General features: G+C 41.1%; 1 protein-coding gene across 2 annotated transcripts in view; it reads right to left on the bottom strand.

Annotated features, from left to right (window-relative positions):
• Nucleotides 1–218: 218 nt before the first annotated feature.
• BASP1 (brain abundant membrane attached signal protein 1) overlaps nucleotides 219–17,020 on the bottom strand; it is a 51,426-nt gene continuing 34,624 nt past the window's right edge. For both annotated transcript variants that reach the window (XM_082308732.1, XM_082308731.1), the window contains exon 2: nucleotides 219–1,132. In XM_082308732.1, coding sequence (XP_082164858.1) covers nucleotides 389–1,123 — 735 coding nt within the window. In that variant the 5' untranslated portion in view covers nucleotides 1,124–1,132 and the 3' untranslated portion in view covers nucleotides 219–388. The remainder of the gene's footprint in view (nucleotides 1,133–17,020) is intronic.

Here is a 17,020-nt window from a genome sequence, read left to right as displayed (position 1 = left end):
ATCAAACGCATCACTCCCAAACCCCATTACAGAACAAAAAGAAGATTTTGATACATTGGTGGAGTGCATTTACAGCAGTTCAGATACAAAAGATGTGCTGTACTTTCAGACATCCATTTATTTTACTTTTTTTTTAAATCCAGGACTTGTGTCAAGCTGGCAGAAAGTATATTAGATATTTCCCCACAAAAATACTATTTGGATTCTCCCCCCTCCCTCCCTCCCAACTTGATGGGACATCCTTTTCATTTTTTCTTTTTTTTTTTTCTCCTTTTCTTTCTGGGCAATACATATTTGTTATTTCAGACCTGAAACGAGTTAGTATAGCTGAAAAAATAAAAAAAAGACACAGGTTGTTTTAAGTGGTTGTTTCAACAGGCTGTCCAATTTAATCTTGCACTGCTATGGTTTGATCCGAATTAGTCGCTGGAACTTCAGAAGGTTTCGCTTCCTCTGGTGGGGCTGCAGGGTCCGAGGCCTTAGCAGTGGAACTAGGTGCCGCTGTTGCTGCCGCGGTCTCCTTGGAAGAAGGCGCAGCCTCGCTGCTGCTAGGTTTTGAGTCTGAAGCTGGGGCCACTTCACTTTTAGTTTCTTGGGCTGCAGGCGCTGCGGGAGCCTCAGTCTTTTTGGCTTCCCCTTCCTCTTTGCTCTTGTCATCTGCTTTACTGGGAGCTGTGGCTTCTGAAGGCTGGGAAGCTTTTGCATCATTGCTAGGCTCAGAAGTTTTGGGTGCTTCGCTACTGGCAGCGGGAGCAGAGGCTGCAGTCGGCTCCTCTTGCTTGGGTGCCTGTTCAGTGTTCTTCTGTGGCTCTACTTTCGCATCGACAACAGACTCTGACTTCTCTGGTTCTGGTTTCTGGGTTTCTTCCTGGGTCACTGTTTTCTCCTTCTCCCCTTCTTTTTCTTCCGTCTTATTGGCAGCGACCTGAGTATCCTTTTCGCCCTTTTCCTCCTTGTTGTTCTCCTTCACTTCTGTGGTCTCTGTGGTCTGCTGGGCATCCTCAGCCTCCTTTGGAGTCTCCTCTTCCTCAGTTGCTGCTCCTTCAGCCTTCTTGTCTTTGTCTTTAGCTTTTTCATCATTGACACTGTACCCCTTCTTCTTCTTGCTCAGTTTGCCTCCCATGTTGGAGCTCTATAACGGAAAAGAGAAGGAGGTGGTTACCCAAAGCCCAGCAGTTATCACCAAGAGAATCAAAACCAGATCAACTGAGGCACAGGAGAAAAATTGATGCTGGCTCCTGAAAAGAAGACTACAACAGGTTTGGTCAGACTTTATCAGCTGCACGCACTGCGGCCGCTGAGCACCACTGCCGCTGAGCTTACGTTCCGCTCAGCCCTGCAGCATTTCAGTCAGCAAACCCGCTTCCGCCACATCCCCTTATGAACAGTCCTTCTCTGAACCCCTCTAACCCTGGTTACTTTTCAGGGGGGAGGGAGGGGAGGGAGGAACAAGATGATGGAGGACTAACATACATCACCATCTCTTGTGTCCTGAGAAAGGGATATAAAGGGTGGAAGTAGAAAAAAAACATAGGTTGGGCACAAACTGAATTTGACTGTCAATCTTGACATCCACCCCTGGTTAACACAAAGTCCACTATCACTCTAGCAAAGGCTATGGACAAGCTTTGCATTAAGGTTTGGAAGGATCAAAGCAGGCCTAGAGTCAGCGAGAAGGCTGATGTTGTTCCTAAAACAGAAGACTGCATCTACTCACTCCACTCACCACTTGTTACCTACAGAGCCAGCTCCCACTGAATATACAGCCTATGTGCAGGGCTGATGGTACCCGGAGGCCAGGAGCATGTGCTAGGGGGATGTGGGCACCACGCTCCAGCAGCCCCAGAAGTAGGAGCAGCTCCTGAGCGGGGACATCCCCGTGCACAGAGCCCCCACCCAGCCCCTTCCCACCCTGCAGAAATCGCTCCCGCAGGGATCACCAACCACGAGCCCCTGCATTCCCACACATGGCGGCGCCTCACAGCCCCCCGCAGCCAGATGGGAAATGCAAAGCCCAAAACACAGCAAGCCTGTGACCACTCAGTAAGACAACAGAAGCAAATATGGGTGCTTCTGAATGCAGGCTTACATGTAGTACGTGACACGACGCAAAAAAAATAGGGGGGGAAAAGAGGGGTGCATGCTTTGTAGCCTCTGCTCACAGTTTGCAAGCATGACAAGTGATCAGTTACAGAGTTCAGTTATTTAAAGGAAGTTCAGCATGTATGTAACCATATCAGTATTTATATAACCTTCGTGTGGGAGTCTCAACTAAGAATATACAAAATTTTCCACAGTATTTCAAAGCAAACTTTGTCTATTAAAACAGGAGGAGACACAGATATATTGTGTCATTAATGAACATGAAAATCACTATGATTGCCTAAAAAATACACTTCTGGTATTAAATATATCATTCACACTCAATGAAAGGATAAGAAAAAAATTTCCTAGTTTTGTACCATTTGAAAATAGTACAGAAGGTGATTTTTTTCATAATACTGTCAAACAAATGTTTCATTTAAGAATTTCTCTGAGGGAGCTGAATAATTCTAATTTTCTGGTTTGTGAAGTTATGTAGTCTCATAGGCCCTGTATTTTTCACACACTTGCCAAAATTGTGGATACAAATCATTAAAAATCATTGGAGTGCTCAAAATAATTTTTAATATCACTAAGAACTAGCTGTCTCTCAGTAGATTTTCTGCTACCATAGATACAAGGCACAGGCACAGCCCAACAGCAGACTTTCCACGTCTTGGGCAAAAATGAGATATTATCGTCAGCAGAGACTTTTCTGATTTCAGTGCTCAAGAAGAATAACAATTTGCAAATACTGTTGAAGGGTTAGCACACAGCCCTGCAAAATGGTAACCTAATGTTACTAAAACACTACTTTGTTGTCTGAAATTTTATGGGGAACGGCAATAAAAGGATTAACTTCCACAGAGCCGGAGTTGAGCAATCTAATCTCTACCTTCATGGCAGAGACGATACCAGCTTTTTAGGTATTTAGGGCATCCTATTGTCATTCATTTATCTGACAAATTTACAAGCTTCTTGATACTCCATAAATATTGCTCCAGCTTATTTTTTATGTACAGTTACAACTAAAAACTTTGAAAGGGCTTTTGCAAGTCAGAAGGATCAGAGATTTATACTGAAGTCATGTGTGTATCCCAATTTGCAATCCCTAATTAAGCCTGTATTTGTTTCCCGGAAAAGCCCAGACACTGTGAGCCTAATTTCATTTGCTGTGTCTTCTGTATTTTTCCAGATTTTGCTATTTCATGGATAACAGTAACTCACCACAATTTATATTTTCTTCCAGAAAAAGCTTTTAAACCTCAGATACAGCTAGCTACAGAACGCATAGGCCAAAGGACCTTTAATAAGCAGAGAAGCATGCATATGAGAAATGTGCTCCCGAACTATGAAAAGAAACATGCACTGTCTTTGCTCGGAGGTATACTGTGAAATTGCTGTGTCTCAATTTGCATCACAGCCAGCTGGCTCAAGATACTGGAGCAGAAGATGGGGAAGAGGTTCAGAGACTATCATTATGCTCTATTAGTAAATATTTGTAGTTACAAATGGACTGCCACCTTCCAGCATAGTTTCAACTACTTTATAACAGAATAGATTCACTTCTTGTGACACTGAATCTTACATCTCCCTATTTAAAAGCCACCTAGATCATCATTGTTATAGCTATGCTAGGCTATCAGGCAAAAGCACAGCAATCACGAGGGTCATCGCCCAGCCCTGCAGTCAGCAATGCTATGATGTTCCTTTCCCCCTGTATCTGAATTACAAATACTCCTCCTCCTCTCCCCAGCCTCCTGATAACATAGCTGAGGTCCCCTGTCACGTTCTCCAGAAACAGCCCCCACATGCTCTGCTGCCTCATGCTGATCTAGTCCCTGTCCCACCTTAACTGTGCCTGAAGCACAGCTCTGAACTGTCCAGTGCAGAGTCTCAGGGTGCAGCAGACACAAAGCAGACCTTAAAAAGTATTTTAAAATTACAACCAACTATACCTGGAACAAACGTAGCATGTAGATCAAGCCACTTAACCATCTCTGACTGTACTGGATATTCTTGCAGGGATAATTCTGCCTGGTGCCACATGAAAGTGAATCTCAGGGAAATGTCTCACAAGTGAATCAGACAGCAAAGTCCATGAAGTCATTGAGGTATGTATTCATACAGTGTTAAATACACTCTGTATTACTACCTACATATTAACACTTGCAAGAGTACAGAGCTTTTTGCTCCTCCCCACCAAAGGACTAAAGTCTAACAAAAAGGAGATAGCCTGCCTGTCCCAGTGAGTCTGATGGCCCTGGCTCCATTGCTCAGCCTCTCCCACTTCCCCTGCCTCTTCCTAACCCCCACAGCCATTGCATCCACCTTGTGAATGACAAACCCAGAAAAAAAATTGCCTACAACTATTTACCATACCCAGTATAGCTTCACTTATTTGCACTACCATTGACACATAGTGGTTCTGAACTAGCTCTAGCAACTACCACCTGAGCGCAAACCACATCCAGAAGGCAGATCCTTGAAAATTTTGGTGCTGAACACCATTCCTGTAAAATGGCAAAGCATTTGATGGCTGTGCCTCTTCACTACCAGACAGAAAAGGGTCTAGAGAGAGACAGTCTAGAAGCAGATTTTATGTAAGAAGTTGCAATATATTAATTATTTTCAGGGAACTTTGATGAACCAGTTGGCAGACCAGTGCATCAGAAGAGCAAGGTTGAATATAACACTTCCAAGTTATAATAGACTTCATCAGCTTCTCAGCATGCTCAGTATTCTTTGACTGCATTGCTCTTCTCATGGAAGAAGAAACCGATCCAGAGACCACTATGGAGGACTTCTACAACAGGAGCAAGGATTTCTTCAGTTTCTAAGAGCTGCTGTTCATTGTGCTTGTCCTGAAGTTTCCATTCTCCTGCAGAAAGCAGGAAGAGAACTGGAGAGCTTGCACAGGTATCTTTCTTACTGTATAGAAAAAATAAGCTGACTATATTCGTATTACAAAATATCATGTCTACAGGTCACCTAGAGCATGCTTAAGCACTTTGAAAATTGAATATTCATGATAAGCAGGATTTCCTGGGATAACAGTGTCAAAAAAAGAGTTAATGTCCATAAGATCATACTACAGCAGGAAGAAGAACTCACAGAACATTTTAGATTTTACACTTGAAGACTGAGCTGATCTGGTGGAGATGAATCCTTGGAACACCGGCAGCATACATTTGTACAGTTCAGGAAAGGAAACGTTATTTCCAAGTTTTATATTTCAAATTGTGCTTCTATAATGAAAAAGTCCCTAGAATTAGACTCTTAGTATCTCTCTCTCCTGTCAGTAAAGATTTGTCTGCCCAAGTAGATTTCTTATGTACATATAAATTTCTAAAGATATTACAGGAATGGACTTGCTATCATCCTCATTCTCAGTACAGAGAACAGTGCATCGGGAAAGGACAAAACCACAGATATCACCTGTAAATTGCCATAGTCTGATTGCCAAAGCTAAACTTCCAAAGCTCCCATTCCACTTCATGCAAAGTGTGGGGAGGTCAGTCCACCTCCAGAAAAACCAGTTCAGGAAGACAACAGGTATCTTCTGAAATCCCACAGCCTTCAGCACAATGTAGGCACGTGCAGTGGGTCAGGCCAAAGTAGCCCTTGCACAAGCCTGTTCCCAGGCATGAGTTATCTCACATCGCCTGCAGACAAGAGCTGTAAAATTCAGATCCCACCCAAGGCAGGGTTTCAACTCTCCAAACCAAAGGAAATACCAATCCCAGAAACTGCCCCACCCCCCAGCTGCTCAAAATGAATAAAAAGATCTTGAAGAAACCATTGCATCTCTGTACCTCATTGATTCACCCTACACCTCTGTTTTAAAAAAAAAAAATGCAATTTTTCATAAATGGACATATATAGGAACTTCCAGACACAATTTTCAAAAGATTTTCTGCAACTTTTATGAAAGAAAAAAAAAAAAGAACTTACTACTTCTCAAAATATGCAGTACAATTTCATGCTTCCCTTTACACACACACACACACACACACAGACATTCCTATCTCACCAGCCCAGGTCAATCAGTTTACCAGGTTAACGTTAGAAGATGTCTGTAGCATACCCCTAGACAGAATTAGACTCCCTACCCTTGTCTTTTAGCAACAAAGCTACGTTTTTCTGTTCTTTCTCAATTACCCTCACACATCTTCCTTTTCCTGTGATATTACTTGGAATTAACAGAACAGAAATGCTAGGTCTCACTGAGGTTCAAGCCTCTTCACACCTTAATAGTAGTGACCTTCTCTTTCTCTTCTCTTCTCTTCTCTTCTCTTCTCTTCTCTTCTCTTCTCTTCTCTTCTCTTCTCTTCTCTTCTTTTTCTTTGTCTTTCTCCTTTCTCCTTTCTCCTTTCTCCTTTCCTACCCTACCCTACCCTCTTTTTCTGTGTTCCTTATGTTTCAGAGCAGTGACAGGAACCAGCTGTCCTGCAGTCAGGCAGGTTGTGGTGCTGGTGCAAGGGAGGCAGCAGAAAACACACACCTGACCATCTCTCCCTACCGAAAAGATGGCTGGGGGTGGCACACAGCTGTGCCCCGAGGGGCCTGGCACTTCATGCGATTCCACGCCTGCAGGGCTGTGAGCAGCACACCACCTTCATATGGCAGTTACAGATACCCGAAGGTAACAAGATGCTAGTTCATTAGACGCGCACAACAAAATGTGGCCTGTGGTCTCCACATGCCTTGGTTGTTCAAGTCGAGTCCTTAACACTGAACAATTCGGTGTGTTTATTGCTGTGAAACACACGATAATAAACTGGGAACATCTTGGCTTGGCACCTGTGCTGTTTTCTTCATGGACTACAGGTAATTTTTTTCTCCTTCTCTCAGCTTGTGCAGAGTCCTGAAACTACTGTGCCTCCTTTCCTTCCTCCAAAGCCTCATGAATCTCAAGATCTAGTAAAGGAGTATAGAGGAAAAGAATAGTGAATATGTAAAATACAGAAACTGTGTTCACCTGATTTTCTAACTTTGATCTTTAAAATAAGATGATTCCAATTTTGTTACTGTCCTGTTTTCTTTTAATATGCAACCAATAAAGGAACTCTAAGATGTAATTTTGACAAGTCTACGGGTTTAATACTTGGCCAGATCTCAGTCCTACTTTCCTCTGGTTAGAAATAGAATACATGCGATGCAAATTTATTTTTTTAAAAAAAAAAGAAAAATAGAAGAAGAACTTCAATTTTTATATTATTTTAAAATTCCCAGGGACCCATATACCACACAAAAATGGGAAGGATGATATGTTTTTTTTAATATGGGCCATTTGTTGTTAACATATCTAAATTATGATCATTGATAAGAGACTCCAATTATGAGAGTTATAATAATTTAAGCACACTGCAGGCTGATATAAAATTGTGCCTGGCTATTTAAGAACTTGTACATGACTAACTGCTTCATTTGAGAAGCATAACTACTACTAATATAGCAAGTTATCAGAAAAGTTAATAATCACATGACACTTATTTTGAGAGAAAATTAAAAATTGTACCTGAGATATTACTAAGATTCGTGTGAAATACTTGAGCTCTGAGGCATATATTAAATCATCAATTAGGAACCGCTTTTTCCAAGAACAGCACAGGAATGAAGATCAGCAGTTTCATTACAGGCAAAGGTTTTGCCAAAACTATCAATTTGTATTAGCATCAACCTGAAACCACAAGTTCTTTGCACATGTAATTCATCTTTGCGCCCTGTGTGGAATAATGTTAGCTAGCTAGGCAGAATTCCTGAATAAAAATAAAACTTATCCATTTGATGAAAGAGCGATGAAGATTTTGTGGGTTACATTGAAAGTAACTATCGAAGACTTTTGACTTACATCCTCGTGACTTGGAGGACTGTGCAGCTGAAGACCCTGGAAACACATAGTGACTGAAGATCCACTACCCAGTCTGACTCTGGTCAGCACTACTTTAGCTGTAGGAGATTCTTCAGAAACAAATATACCAATGTACTGCATTATGCAGTTTCTGTGTGTTTCACCCTGTATTAAAGCCACTTATGTGAAGTACTGACCTGTGTGCTGTACGAGCTTCTCTGTAGAAGCGTGCTCCCAAATGCAATACACCTCATTTCCTTCAGCCGTTCGTTAGAAGCCTTTAGCCTCTCCAGCTACAAAGCCATCTTGCAAAAAACATGAGCAGAACATGGACCAACACAGTCTTGCTTTCCCGAGTTAACAAGCAGCATGGAAGAAATGTTCTGCTGTCTGCAAACTCCCTACTCACCCCAGGCGAGGCTGTGCTTTGTAGGCAGAGAGAACATCTTTTATAAGACCAGCTAATATGGATAGAAATAACATCACCCCTATTCTCCTTAGACAATTGTCCATAGCTGATCCATTTTGGTGTTAGCACTATTTGATACTTTCCTATTGCTGGTTTCAAATCAGAATTGCACTGGTTTTGCCACACCTGTTTTTTTCAGTGACCCAACACAACGTTACATTGCCCAGCAGCATAGATACAACTGCCAGTGCCTCCAGTTTCATCCCTGGCAGCTCCTGCAAGGCTGGTTTGCATTGTTTATAACACAAACACAAGCCATATTAAAAACTGAGCAACACAGAAGCAGCATAAAATAGGTTATTTTTACAGTGCAATATATGTGTTGCTCAGCCTTGTGTTCAGTTCATCCAATGCTCTGATTGCTTAAATTAAAAATGCTGCCATCAATTTCTATTTGCCTCATCTGTCCCATTCAGTCTACCATCCTTCCTACAGCCTTGAGACCCAGCTCATGTTTAAGGCATTTCTCCTATATTCAGATTAACTGCATATGTTCCTTTTGTTGAATAATAAAGCAGCTTGCAGACATGCTTGTGCAGGTACACACATGCAGCCAAAAGTCAGCCTGCCCCAGACTGAGATCTTAATCACGCTATTGTTAGGCACAGGGTTGGAAGGGGAAACTCTGCTGTAAACACCTGTTTTGCAGAGACTGAGATTAATTTTACAAGAACACCTCTTGTAGAAACAGTCTGCAGGCTTCAAAATAACCTGAAAGAATAAGCCAAAAATATAACCATGTGCCTCCTCCTTATTCTTTCCAAGTTGCCACATCACTTTGGGGTTTGTGCATGACTCCCCAGGAAGAAGATTAATAAATATTTTACACTAGCCAAAGCTTTCGAATCTGTATCCTAGAATTAAGCTCCTAAATAGGAAAAGATGCAAATTTCAGAAGTGCTTATTACCCACATCTTTCAAACTGTTCGGGTCCCAGGAACATGCAGAGACGAGGGAGAGGCGAGATTCCACGCATATTATTCCAATTATGGCCAGCCACTTTTTGCCTCCCTCAAATACTTAAGACACCACCACCATGTCTAATTACAAAAACATGCAAGGTGATAAAAGCCTAGATAATGGGATGATTTCCTTCTAATTCACATTTTGTACAAATATGGTCCCTCCAGCGCTCTACTATGGATCTCAATACCACAAATACAGTTGGCTGGCAGACACCTGAACAGTTTTGGGTGCCTCCAAAAAAGACACTCCAAAACTGTAAGTCCGATGCTAGTAAACAACAAAAACATTAGCTTCCTCCACACTACAAACCCCGTGAAGAGCAGATGTGGGAAGACCGCATTCCTGGAGAGACTGCACACCGGGAAAGGGAATTTTTTCAAGCTTAACACCTATAGCTTGTATTTCTCTAGCCTCACCCTGAACAAAGAACATGCAGCCTTATATTAAACATGCAGTATGAGACACATGAAGAGATTTCAAATTCATCCTTTCTATACCAAAAAAATTACTCTACAATCCTCATGTACATGTTTTCTTCAATAGCAAAGGTTCTCGGTTACTGTTTGCATGAATAGCAAACTTACCTGCCGTTTCTTTAACAAGGACATGGAGACCCATGTTCACTTTTAAAAAAAGGCTTTAGGGTATTTAACTAGGGAACTGTAACTGGAGACAATTATTTATGGGGATCTACATTTACATGTGTTGAATATTCCACACTTTAAACATCTGTATTACTTTAATGCCCATTTAACTCGTCAAACTAGTTTCAGTCAAACTTGAGACAGTCCTTAGCATATAAATAATAGTATGCTGTAAGAAATTGATACATTCATTTTGAAATCTTGGAACTACCAGTTTTACTTTGAAAATGGATTCTCCAATGTGATCGCTAAATTCTTTGGCATTTTTCTTTCCCATCTCTAGCCTACTCATGGTGCTGCTTGCTGGAAAAGCACTGGGCGTACGCTCTGGCTGTAAGAAAACATCCTACAGCTAGAAACAGGACTCTTAACAGGCAGCTCAGACCTATGATATATCATGACAATCCTTAGACTACATATTTTCCTTCTTCTCTTTGCATGACACCCTCACTACGGGCAGTGAAGCCATGTTTATAATTATGAACCAAATCTGAATCTCAGTTTTGTTTTGCTTTTTCAAATACAAGCTACATGGAGTGCAGCACACCATTTCTGACTGCAGCACAGGACTCCACAATTGCACCACAGAAAGGAAGCAAACAACAGAGAAGCAAGGCCAGCCACCATCCACCCAAGGCAGCCCTCTCTGCTGCGGTGTGTGTTGTGGTGTTCATAAGAACATTGCAAGTGCTTCCTTCCAAAACACACAGTATCTAGTTTACGCAGCAAAACAAAAGATTACCAATTTAAATGAAGTATTTATTGTTGTCTCCTTTATTCCATTACCTAACTATTAAACTATTTTAAGGTTTAGGATCTAGTTAACGCATTCTTTATCTGCTTTTATCTGTTTCATCTCTATATTAAGCTGCAGCAATAGCTCTTCTCTATTTTTCTTCAAAAGGAAATGATTGCAGATCCATTTGATGCTCCAGGAAGTATCGCAGCTTCAGGTTTGACATTGGAAGAGGCTGGTTGATTTTCAAAAAACACCCACAGTTCTCTTCTCCCAAATCTCCATCACAGAACATGCAGCTGCTTCAGTTACTGGTGATGTGCCCACCTTCCCGATAACCTCGGTTCTGAACACCGCAACGGCATTCCTCAGAAATGAAGGTATATGCAAGAATCACAGGATTAAGCCAATTTCATCCTCCAGTTAATACACAACTGCTAATGACAGCTAAATTAATAATTGGAATGTTATTCTGAAAATACCTGCAAGTTTAACATTGCATTAGAAAGCTGAGTACACTTAAGTCTTACACATCATGCCTCTGGTGGAATTTAACATCCTTCAAGCAGTCAACACAAAAGCTACTTACCACCTCAGCAGCACTTACAGGGTATTTTACACCAACTTCCTGAAGAGCTGCTGCATTTCTCCTTGGAATAACACCTTTTGACTTCTAGTCTTGTGTACGAAGTTTCATTTTAAACTCAAAATTCTGTACTGAAGTCAATGTATACAAGTCAAGTCATGTTTTGCGTAACATCAAAACTACCTATAATTAAACGCTGCAAGACTTTGGGCTGAATTACAACTATTTTTCATGTTGTTAACAAAAAACTCCGCCTCGTGACCACAGTATCGGTGTCAGCACCTTATCAGCTCTCAGCTTCTCAGAGCTGTGTTGCAATAATGTCTTGTAGTAAAGACATGCTCAAAAGAAATGAGAGAAATGCAAGCCTGAATGCTCAACATCTTGGAAAACTTTTTACATTCATGTTCCCGGGCAGCCGTTTGTGCCATTTACATTTTCCACCAGACTGTAGCTTGGTCTATTAGGCTAAGTTTGTCACTTGGGTCACTCTCACTTCCTGGTTCTCACACTAGCACAATACATGTTTTTTTAATACAGCATGCATTTAGCACAAAAGAAACTCTCATGTTCCAGACCTTCTTGTTTGATCTTATTTAGAATGCATGTTTATACTGGATTTTGACTTTTTTTCCCCTCTCCCCCCACCCCATGTTTTAAACAAAGCACCACATTCAAACTACCAGGCTTACTGGTTTCACTTGAGTCACTGGAGGAGGATTATCAAAATAACATGGAACTGGTACACAACAATCACTGGCAAGCAAAGAGCTTTAAGCATCTGATTTCTATTTCTATCTCACAAATATCTCTCTCCATCTTTTTCACCACTATTCATTTACACTCCTCTAATGGCTGTTCAAAATACCAGGATGTCTTAGGCAATCTTTTATTAAGACTGGCAATATTCTCCAAAACTTGAGAAATGAGAGCTGTATTTCTTGACCCAGATGAAGAACTGTAGGTATGCATCAACAAATGTTTTCATGTGGAGTCTATTACACTCCTTCAGTGCCCCATTTTGGTAATAAGCTATACAAATTCAGAGAGCGCCAGAGATGGTTGAGAGGAAAGAGGCAGAGTTTGCTTTTTGGCTTCAGTGGTGCAAGCTGACAGAGGGGACTGCAAAATAAAACCAATCTCTATTTGTGTTTTGTGCCAAGATGAGAATGGTTTGCTTTGAGAAATCCACTTTGAAAATCTAAAGTGTTTCTAATAATCCCAAAGTGAGAGTTTTGCCAGGCAATAAGCCATACTATGTCATGTGTTAGATACGTCACCTTGGATTCAAGGCTCCCAGATCTAGATTGATTGCCTGTTTCCTTCTGACATCTTTGTTCACTGTATTTTCTCTTTTCTTTTCCTTGGTTTTGGTTCGGGTTATATTGGGGTGGCTGATCAGCTCTGCTAGAGGGAAGGTTACATAAGACTGGAGGCTAACAAGTCCATTTGGCAAGATTTAAAGATAGCAGCTAGTGCAATCCATGAATTGCACTAAGAGATTTATGTTCAAACCAAGCAAGGCAGAAATCCGATTTAATAATTACTCAGCCAGAACCATTCCAAGCTATCAGCTACCCAAAAAGGAAAAGAACAAACAATGCAGAAGGAATGAAATGAAAACTAGAAATCAGGAAAGGTTATCGGGTGCGTATCTCCTTTCAATAAAATAGCTTGTTTTTCTTTTCCATTTAAGTACCAGTAGGAAATCTGTCCATCTTAGAGCTATCAAATTTAAACTCACAAAATGAAAGCAAAAGAAAAATAACTTTGCAGGGATAGCTGTGGAGTTGGATGTAGTCCCTTTCCCTTCCCCTCACCTGAGGGCTGACTTCCATTTCGTGTCAACGAATGTAACTAATACCTCATATAGCCACAATTCAATTTCTGCAGTTCAGAATGCATATCAATTGCCTTAGATTATATTACTTCTGATGTAGACTAGCCTTCCATCAAGGCTGTATGTACGCCAATTTGCAATTTTGTTCAACTCTGACCATATAACAGAAAAGAGCTTATTTGCAAGGCCCACATGCTGCACAGAAAGCTATTTATGGAGAACTCTTGGAGTCAATCCTTCAGTTTAAAGAGGTTTCGGTCCATTGCTATTTGAAAAATTATTTATTCTAACCAAAGAAGGCAGGCAGACACCAATATAAAGTATAACTAAGCTATTTCAGCATTAAAATGAGAGAAGTCTATCAAAGTAATGGAAACTTGAGAAGTACAGAAAATTGGTTTTCATTTTTCAAGACAGAGCCACAAATAAAAAGAAAAATACCACTAGAAAGTTTCTGTTAGTTCTTTCATCACTAATGTATTTCAGTAGCAGCCCATGTTTCAAATCAGCACTGGAGACCCATTTTGCTGTCCCCCATATTAGCCCATATGTGGAATCCATCCATGCCCCAGGATGTCCACGTTTTAAACTGAGTAAGAGGCTATCGATTCATTTTAATGCCGTTAACAGAATACATCTGCCAAGACTCCCGACAATAACCGGCTTTTCCAGAGGGTTTTTTGTAATCAGTTCTCCTGGCTGGTGAAGTAGCAATGGTCAGACCGTGCAGGACTTCAGTTTGGTTTTTTTTCCTTCCTGCACTAGCAGGTTAGCTGGTGGATGGAGCCCTGCATTCCCCTACGAGATCTCATCGAGGAATGGGAACCGAGTGAGTGCCTCTGCCCTGCTGCCTCAGCTCTGGCTCCCAGGGTCTGGCGCTTCATTTGCTTGGAGGGTGGGGAGAGGGAGCTGCGCTTCATAAACTTTAAGATGTTGGCTGTCACAAGCCAAGAGGCATTCAGCTCTGCAGAAATCATATGCGCAGTTCTGCTCACTGCAGTTTTCTGGGCACAAGTTGAGCACTAAATTCACACATCCCAAACAAGGGGGCTGGCTCTAAATATGATTCAAGTGCATAAAAGTCTCATATCCATATTTGGAAATATTACTTTCAAAGGTCTCATGCTATTTCAGAAAATGATAAGTGAGCCAATATCAAGAAATATATCTCAAGAAACACGTAATTATTTTAAGAGTATTTGCAACCCCAAATCTTCACTTAAATCTCTTACCTACCACAATCTCTTACTCTCTTGTATTTCTTCTATTTTTAATCGCAGGTAACCGGTAAGCAATACCACAGTTAAGCTTATTCAATGATTTATACATAAAACAGAATAAAAAACTTTTTTCCATAAATGGCCAGTTTCACTGCCCACTTTCAGCTCAGCAATTCTTCACTATAAAAGGGTAAGTCTTCTATTTAAGTATTTATTGCCTTTTGCAAAGGAATGATTAAAAAATGGTTTCTTTTCAAAGTCTATTCTGTATCAATATGTGGGGCTACAAAGACAGGTCCTTTTATGCTAGTTGCCAGTGACTGCAAACTTCTCTCATGTCACACACCTCTGACAAAATCTGACATGAGCCACTTCATTCAAACACAGAAATCAAATACAGAAGGAATTATTCTCTTTGTTCAGGACAAGGTGGTTCTGGAGCGTGTCCAAAGAAGGGCAACGAAGCTGGTGAAGGGTCTAGAGCACAAGTCTTATGAGGACCAGCTGAGGGAGCTGGGGTTGTTTAGTCTGGAGAAGAGGAGGCTGAGGGGAGACCTTATTGCTCTCTACAACTACCTGAAAGGAGGCTGTAGCGAGGTGGGGGTCGCTCTCTTCTCCCTAGTAACAAGTGATAGGACGAGAGGAAATGGCCTCAAGCTGCGCCAGGGGAGGTTTAGGTTAGATATTGGGAAAAACTTCTTAACCGAAAGGGTGGTCAAGCATTGGAACAGGCTGCCCAGGGAAGTGGTTGAGTCTCCATCCCTGGAGGTATTTAAAAGACGTGTAGATGTGGTGCTTAGGGACATGGTATAGATGGACTTGGCAGTGATAGGTTAATGGTTGAACTCGATGATCTTAAGGGTCTTTTCCAACCTTGACGATTCTATGATTCTATGATTCTGTGACAACTTAGATAAATAATGCAAAACTACGATCACACCATTACATTTTGTCATACCCTGCCATTCACACTTAACTTCACGTGTGAAGCCTGTCCCAGCTCTGCATCTTTCTGCAAGTCTAAAGAACCAATCGCATATCCCTAAAATCAAAACATGCTCGTTTGGAGCAGGAGTCATCTTCTCAAGGTGAAATATGCCATCCTAGAGCAATGAGACAATATCTCTTGGTTTAGGCTTCTGGGAGCTGTCATAGTACAAAGCGTGCCATGGTAAAAATGAGATGAGATCTTCCCTTCCAAAGCCCAAATGCAGACACATATTACTGCAATAAAACTGCAATGTAGTATAAAATCATAAGAATATCTCTCTCTCCTTGTTTTCAGGGGTCCACAGCAGTCTGCTGCATGGAATCATGGAATCATAGAATGTCCCGAGTTGGAAGGGACCCACAAAGATCATCGAGTCCAGCTTCTGTGGAAGGCCACCTCATTTGCAGCCCAACTGCCGTGTTTGCAAAATGAGATAATACCACTTTTCATCCTCAAAAAAGCTCTGCCTGATGCCAACAGGTGCTATAAAGGGTTGGAGATATTTTTCCTTATTTTAAAAAGCAAGCTCGTTCTGTATGACTTCTTCACCCCAAATCTCTGTTAGAGAAGGCTGTTTTTCTGCATGTTGGCACTGTAGTGAATTACTGTCTCTGAAGCTTACCATTACATTGCACATATTAGAATAGCATAATGAGCAAGTCACTCATCTAGATTTTACAGTACTATGCTAATATTGTAATATGGAGCTGTAAAGCATCTCTGAAAATTTTCAGGTATTGCTGAAAGCTCCTTCTGGAACCAAGCTCCTTTGCATTTATGCCTCTAGGCTGAGAACATCTGTACATGGACATTTTGATTTATAGTTCCAAATACGCACATTTCACTCAGTTTCGGTTCACTTGATGAGAAGGTTTTTCTCTCAAGCTAAGAAAGCTCAGGTGTATCCAGCTGGATAAAGATGAAGCTACTGCTTGGCAGCCATCTTAGTGCTTTATTAAAGACAGATGTAAGAAAACAAAGTAATTTTGCTTAAACAGAACATTGTGAATGCTTGAAAAACTACAATAAACCCCTTTTAACCTGCTTTCATTAGGTTTTCAGGTGTTGGACTGATGCATCGTGGTCAGTGCTATGTTTATTCTATGTTTATTAATTAGATGCAAGTCTTTCTTTGTTAAAAGAACATCCCTTTTAGGAGTAATTATTCAACTTTGAACAGATGCAAGAGGAAGCTCTAGACTGGTTCACTAACTTTCCAAGACCTTTTCAAAGATTAGCAAGTTTGAAAATTCTGAGTTATATTTGTACATACTGCAGAAGTTGCCTTTCCTACCTACAGATCTGAGCTGTAGTGACTACATTATTACAGTCATAGAAACTCATGAAAATTAGAAGTGTCTTCCTTTAATGTGCAATTAAATATCAATCAGATGTAGCAACACAGCACTGCTGGAGATAATGCTCAACAGAGCAGGATACGAAAGGATCGTCTGCAAGGAATGGCAGGAATTAGGGATTTGAAGGGTGACAAGTTTAGGTAAATTCGCCTCAGTAGCAGCATCTGCACACTGTCTCCTCAAACTAGTCTATGTTCTGGAGTTTCAGAAGCCTAGGTAAGTAAATTAAGACAGCAGCACAAATTTGGCCAGGTAAATAATATCAGGGGAATGA

Source organism: Platalea leucorodia (genome assembly GCF_965183815.1).
Source record: "Platalea leucorodia genome assembly, chromosome: 1".
Lineage (NCBI taxonomy): Eukaryota > Metazoa > Chordata > Aves > Pelecaniformes > Threskiornithidae > Platalea > Platalea leucorodia.
The sequence above is the reverse complement of the archived record's forward strand: the minus strand, read 5'-3'. Positions and strand labels throughout refer to the sequence as shown.